Source organism: Abramis brama, assembly GCF_963993115.1.
Source record: "Abramis brama genome assembly, chromosome: 8".
Classification (NCBI taxonomy): Eukaryota; Metazoa; Chordata; class Actinopteri; order Cypriniformes; family Leuciscidae; genus Abramis; species Abramis brama.
The window spans coordinates 6,377,177-6,384,084 of NC_139970.1; the positions used below are offsets into that span (position 1 = coordinate 6,377,177).

At 38.5% G+C, this 6,908-nt stretch overlaps 1 protein-coding gene across 1 annotated transcript; it reads left to right on the forward strand.

The window, feature by feature from the left end:
- Window positions 1-457: 457 nt before the first annotated feature.
- Window positions 458-6,732, forward strand: bzw1b (basic leucine zipper and W2 domains 1b). Its single transcript, XM_084122101.1, has 12 exons — window positions 458-594; window positions 1,924-1,996; window positions 2,719-2,895; window positions 2,984-3,078; window positions 3,644-3,709; window positions 3,798-3,933; window positions 4,007-4,116; window positions 4,596-4,766; window positions 4,855-5,001; window positions 6,004-6,142; window positions 6,222-6,344; window positions 6,446-6,732. The coding sequence occupies exons 2-12, from the start codon at window positions 1,933-1,935 to the stop codon at window positions 6,478-6,480; spliced, it is 1,263 nt and encodes a 420-aa protein (XP_083978227.1). The 5' UTR covers window positions 458-594; window positions 1,924-1,932; the 3' UTR covers window positions 6,481-6,732.
- The last annotated feature ends 176 nt before the right edge of the window (window positions 6,733-6,908 follow it).

The window sequence follows — 6,908 nt, forward strand, 5'->3', positions numbered from 1 at the left end:
TTATCTGATCACATTATAATTTGATTTTACTTTTATCTGAGCTCCATTTTCTTCAACAAAAACAACAACAACAAAAAACAACAACAACAACACACAACATTTTTGAAAAAATATGATTTTGTTATTTTTTGATCCAAATGTGTGGAAAACATTAACCTAAGCCTTTTCGTTTTCTTTCTTTCTTTCTTTCTTTCTTTCTTTCTTTCTTTCTTTCTTTCTTTCTTTCTTTCTTATGTCGGAAGGAACAAATGAATCATGAACTATTACAAAACCCGGAAACGGAGCGAATTATGTTTAGAGGGGGAACCAAATTAGACGTTACGTAATATTTGTTCAAAATATTAAGATTACCTTATTTACTTAGTGAGCTTACAAATTTATTTTAATGTTAACTAAATTAAATCGGATAAAAGATAGCCATTTAGTTGCTTTTATCCAGTTCTTCCGTATTCCCCGTCACTGATCCCCCCTCTGCAAATGGACTAGTCCAGCCTTTATTAAGCTGGTGCTCAGCGCGTGTGAGGAAGTGTGCTCGCCATTTTACATTTGTTTGGGTTACTCTTCGGAAACAGTTGTCTTTCCTCAAGTATTTCGGTAAGTTTTGCTTTAAATTGGTCTTTTATGGTAAGCCTTGTTCGTATTTCATTTTTATTCTCGTGAGATTGACCCAGGGAGCCATTTTTAAGACATTTTGAGTTTTCAAGGTACCTACGCAGTTTGGAAAAGTATGGAATTTGTTTTGAGTTTTGTCCAGGTTTGTATGAGAATGGATAAATAGTTGCGTTTCTAGACTATTGTCCCTAATTTAGTGTTTTCTAAAATATAAAATTAAGAAGTTTCTAAAAATAAATGTATCGTACGAGCAGTGTTTTCATGACACAAAACTAGTGATTGTCGAACACAACTGAATTAACGTTAAAGGAGCACATTTTAATTATGCGAAACTGTGTATTTACTATAAGCGAGTCTCTTTTGAACGAATGTGCGTGTGCCACTCAAACCAGCTGCAGGTAAATGAGCTGCAAGCGATCATCTGGTTGTACTTTACAGTTTAACGTTAGTGAATGGTGATCGTCGTGCATCAAACCGGCAGGACCGCAGTCTCGCGGAGAGAGGGCGGAGCTAGAGAGGGGCGGGGCTTATTTCGCAGTTCGCTCACTGGATGAGGAGTGCGTCTTTAAAAGAAAACATTTCAGGATCCCACATTATGCATTATAATTTTACCAAATCCTTGTTAATGTACATTAAAACTTCATCATAGTCTAAGATTGTACATGGTAATATGAGAAGTATTGATAGTAGATAAATGCCAGATATAATATATTAATTAAGATTAATTTCGGACTCAATAGCTTTTTTTTTTTTTAGAATAGAGATCACAATCTCCCACTGAAAACAAAGCAGACAATCAAACAATATGTAGTTTACCTGAGGTTCTGATGAAATGTTTTATGTAATGTTATGAGTATTTATAACTGTCTAAAATGTTATTGATAAGTGTATTTTAAAGGAATGTATTAGTTTACACGTTAAGACACTTGTCGCCACCTACTGGCATAATATAGCACATACCAGCTTATTTGAAGCGTTACATTACTTTCAAAGGTCAATTGCAAATTTTGATTGCAGCTGCCACAACATCAGTCTAAATCCTGACTATAAATTTTATACCGATACTTTTGTTTTTATCGAAATATACTACATTTATTTATTTAGCAGATGCTTTTATCCAAAGTGACTTACAAATGAGAACAATAGAAGCGGTGTTTGTATCAATGGATCAAGTGTTGCTTATTTAAAGTATTTTACTATAAATATACCAAAAGAATACTATAGAAATATAGCCTACAGTGAGGTAGAAAAGACTGAAGCTAAAGCTTGCATGATATTTGGGAACTTTAAACGTTTGTTCTTTCTTTTAAGGTATCTTTTATGAGTACTCAAAAGCAGCAGAAGCCAACGCTAACAGGCCAGCGTTTCAAGACACGCAAGAGAGGTTTGTCTTTATCTAATCAACTTATTTAGAAGTTGTCACTTTTGTATTTTAGTGAATTGGATTTTAAAAACAATTGTAGTTTTGTGTTAATGTTGATGCCTAATTAAAGTCACTTGTCGCCACCTACTGGTGTAATGTTATTGATGCTTCAGTAACGATGATATCAGTTACTTTCAAAAGGTGATTTGTTCTTTCGATCGCTTCCGTAGAGTTAACTAAACTATAAACTTTTATTGCAGTACTTCTGATATGAATATTTGTAACGCAGAAAAAACGATACTGTGTGTGGTTGAAAAGACTGTTTCATACCTAGATGGCCTAACTGCTGTCTCTAGATCAACACAGGTTTGTTTTGAAAGCTTCAAGCTTGTTTCCGTCACTGAATAAAAAATACAAGGTAATTGCATCTCGCAATTGCGAGAGTCAGAATTGTAAGAAAGTCGCAAGTGCGTGTTTTAAGTCAATTGCGAGAAACGTTGCAATTTTTTATTTTGTGTGGTAGAAACAAGCTTCCATAGATTTAAATATTCTGGTGTGATTTGTCAAAGTTACTAAACACTAGTGACTCATTGTCATTCAGGATTTTTTTTAAAATGTATTAATGATTAATCGCGCTGCTTTAGTGTCGTTGGACTTTACTCTGAACCTCATGGTTGCTGAGATCTAGCATGTCATTGGACGCTCCGCCTCACTTTCTTCTGCTTTCTCTTCCGTTTGAACAGATGAAAAGGAGAGATTTGACCCTACCCAGTTTCAGGAACACATTGTACAAGGACTAAATCAAACTGGCCCTGATTTGGAGGCTGTTGCCAAGTTCCTAGATTCCTCTGGTGCCAAGCTTGACTATCGGCGCTATGCAGAAACCCTGTTTGATATCCTGGTGGCTGGTGGAATGCTGGGTAAGAGGACGTTTGACTCTTTTGAGCCGCTTTGTTTCAGCAGTGAATTATAGTCTTTAACCAGAGTGTTTCCTTCTGTGGTGCTCAGCTCCGGGAGGTGCCATATCTGACGACATGACTCGGACTAACTTCTGTCTCTTCACCGCACAAGAAGATGTGAAGACCATGAGAGCGTACGCTCAAGTATGTAAAGTCAGGATTGTGGGTCAAGATGTATAATGGTGTCTGAGGCCTGTTTACAGCTGGTATTAAGTGTTTTAGTCGATCGGATCACAAGTGGACAACACTAAACACAGCTGTAAATGGTCTAAAACGTCTCAAGCTCGTCCACTTTCACCACTTCCAGAGGCAGTTTAACTCATTAGACCGGATTGCTTTCATAGTGTAAACGCATGTGATCGAACGTCTTTGAACAGCTACAAAACCGTCTACTCATCTACTGACCTAATGCGTGATCATTACGGGAAGAACTCGGACCCGGACTTAAATCTGACCCAGACGGGATTTAAACTTAGGATCTCGTCCATTAGATCAAAAGATCTGTAAAAAACTAAACTTGCCCATCCATAGACCCTCCACCTGAAGAAATCAGGACAGAAGTGGTTGAAAGTGGACAAAAGAGAGGGATTAAAACACCAGGTGTAAACAGGAATGTGTCTCCCTCCTCTACTTATGATCCAGTTGACCAAAGCGCATCTTAATACCAATTCTTAATATGTTCTCAAATTGAATTCCTGTATTTGTTTAGGTTTTTAACAAGTTAATCCGGCGTTACAAGTACCTGGAAAAGGGTTTCGAAGAGGAGATCAAAAAGGTAACTTGAATCCAATATCATCCTATAACATTTGGACTTTTAAAGACCAAAGACTAAAGTTTGTGCCTTATTTTTCTTTCTTCCCCAGTTGCTCCTGTTCCTGAAAGGGTTCAGTGAGTCCGAGCGCAACAAGCTCGCCATGCTTACTGGCATTTTACTGGCTAACGGGAGCATATCCGCCTCAATCCTGGGCAGCCTCTTCAATGACAACTTGGTCAAAGAAGGTACGTCTGACACACACTCAGGGCTTTCTCTGATTTGCTATTTTTATACTGAACGTGGTGTTGCTCTAAATAGGAGTGTCTCCGGCCTTCGCTGTGAAGCTGTTCAAAGCGTGGATCACTGAGAAGGACATCAACTCTGTGGCCTGCGCTCTGCGTAAGGTCGGCATGGACGACCGGCTGATGGTGAGTCTGAGTGCAGCAGAAACTGCCTTTATTAGCAAGTACAATAACAAGAGTACAAAATATGTCTATAGCACATTTAAAACTGCCGTTGACAGTGCTTGCCAACATAGATGATGCATCAAAAGCAATAATGTAGTCACAAACAATTAACCTGTGTACTCAATCAGTTCTAAGAGCCATGCTTAAAAAGATTACTTCAAACAAGACTTAAAACAAGGAATTTGTACACTAAACTTGTGTAAGGAATTGTCCCTAGTGCATAAAAATAGTAAGGAATAAACATTATTAAAAATAGACTTCTATTTTAAATTGTACATTTGTGTAATGTGTGCAAAAAGGCAAGTCTTTCTATTTTATTAAAAAACGGACAAAGTCAGTTTGGACTTTGAAGGTGCAGCATATCAGAGTGAGTGTGATTAATGTAAGTGAACCCGTTTTATGGCAATCATCTCAACCTGTTGATGTGTCTTGTGTTGCAGGAGCTGTTCCCGGTGAACAAGCGCAGCTATGAGTATTTCTCCAAGTACTTCTCTGACGCGGGGCTGAAGGAGCTCTCTGACTTCTCCCGTAACCGGCAGTCGATAGGAGCTCGCAAGGAGCTTCAGAAAGAGCTGCAGGAGCAGATGGCTCTGGGCGTCTCCTTTACTGAGGTCCGTGAAGACGCTCGAGCCGCTGGTGTTCTGCCTCAGAATCTGTGCTGAGAGAATCATGATCTCTGATCTGATCTGTTTCCTCCAGATTATCTCCAGCTGCAAGGAGGAGATGAAGCGGAGCAGCATCTCTGAGCAGAAGATGATCGGGATCATGTGGACCAGCATCATGAGCTTGATGGAGTGGAATAAGAAAGAGGAGCTGGTCGCTGAGCAGTCCATCAAACACTTGAAGGTTAGAGGGTTATCGAGCTACATCTACATTATTCTGGATGCGCTTGAGCTCGTCTGTCTCTCCACACTTTACGAACGCTTCTAGTCCACGTTGAATATTTAATAAAACCCAATAAGATTACTGAGATGATACCAAGATGTCAGACGTGTTTTTCTTTTGTAGAGCCCTATGAAATCAGCTTTATATTCAAAGTTTTTTTTTTTTTTTAAATGGTTAAATTAAGCAATCAAAAAGCTTGTCTAATTAATCATGAAACTTTTACAAATTTATTAGTTTAATAAATTACATGCTTAACGTCATATGGATTTCCCCCCTCAAATTTCATTTTTACCCAGTTCTGTTTTAGTCTTCTGAGTTCCATTGTAATGGTTTAATTAAATGAAGAATTTAATAAAGAATGTCAAATTGAATTAATAATTTTGGTTAATGCATAAAACAATTTAATTTCTTTTAATCAAATTAAATCAAACCACTTGTCAAAGAGCTGCACAAATGAGCTTTACTGTTAGACATTAAAACATGGAAGAAATGTAATAACTAATATTAGTGTTCTTGCATTAAGATCTAGCTGAATTCTACTGTACAACAGTAATATTTGTCACAATTTCTTGACCTTTGAGTTTTTGTTTCATATGACGATCTTCTCAAATGAAACCGTAACATGCTCAAAGTGAAGATTAAGTCAAAGACTTCAAATATGAATCTGTGTGAATGAATAGTTTCTTGTCTGACACTCAGTGTTTTCAGCCTTTATATGAGCATCACATGAGTTTGGTACATGAAACCACTAATTCACACAGATTCATATTTGAATAGTCTCTTTATGGTTTCAAATTCACAGGCTAAACAGCGTTTCAAAAAGCTCAGTTTTTCCAGGACACAAATGCTGCCTCTTATTTGCAAAATTTTGGTAATCTGAGAACAAGTGTTACATGATTCTCTATGCTGGGTCAATACCAATGAACCTGTTAATATTGAGCATACTCTTGACTCTCCCCTCAGCAACACAGCCCTCTCCTGAAGGCCTTCACCACTCAGGGCCTGTCGGAGCTCACGCTTCTGCTGAGGGTTCAGGAGTACTGTTACGACAACATCCACTTCATGAACGCCTTCCAGAAGATCGTTCTGCTGCTCTATAAAGGTAGCGCTCCTCTAATGCTGACCCTAGTGCTCCTGAAGAGCTTCATTACACCGCTCCTAAACCTCTGCTTCTCCTTCAGTGAATGTCGTGAGTGAAGAGGCGATTCTGAAGTGGTACACCGAAGCCCATCTAGCCAAAGGAAAGGGCTTCTTCCTGGAGCAGATGAAGAAGTTTGTGGAGTGGCTGAAGAGTGCAGAGGAGGGTGAGTAGACGTCCCAGCTAAACCTGATGGTTTCTACAGTTTCAAGGACAAATCTCCTCCTGTGTTGCTCATATTTGATGCGAGTCTCTCCTGTGTTTCAGAATCTGAGTCTGAGGAGGAAACGGACGGAGACTGAAGCCTGATCGCTTCTTCTGGAATGATCTACTGCCAGAATGATGTCTTGTGTTTTGAAGCTGACGGGTCCAGATCATTCAAGGGCTTATCTTGCAGAACTGTTTTTAAAGTCTTGATTTGTTCTGTACTGCTCAGTTTTTATAAGATCTTTTTAAGATGTTGGATTTGTTCTGGATATGTACTTGCAGTGTGACCTTTTTTTTTTAATCTTCATTTTTGACTTGATTCTAGAAAAATAAAGAATATAGTCCAAGTCCTGCTTCAGTAGTTCTGTTCCAAGTTTCCAACTCGTTTAGGAAGACAAAATGGCACCACCTTTGGTCACTGGTCATGTGACTGGACTGGTCGGGTTTATGTAGTTCATAGTAAATGAGAAGTTAAGTTCAGTGACTTGCAGTCCAGTTTGAACACCTCAGGGTTTGTTTACAT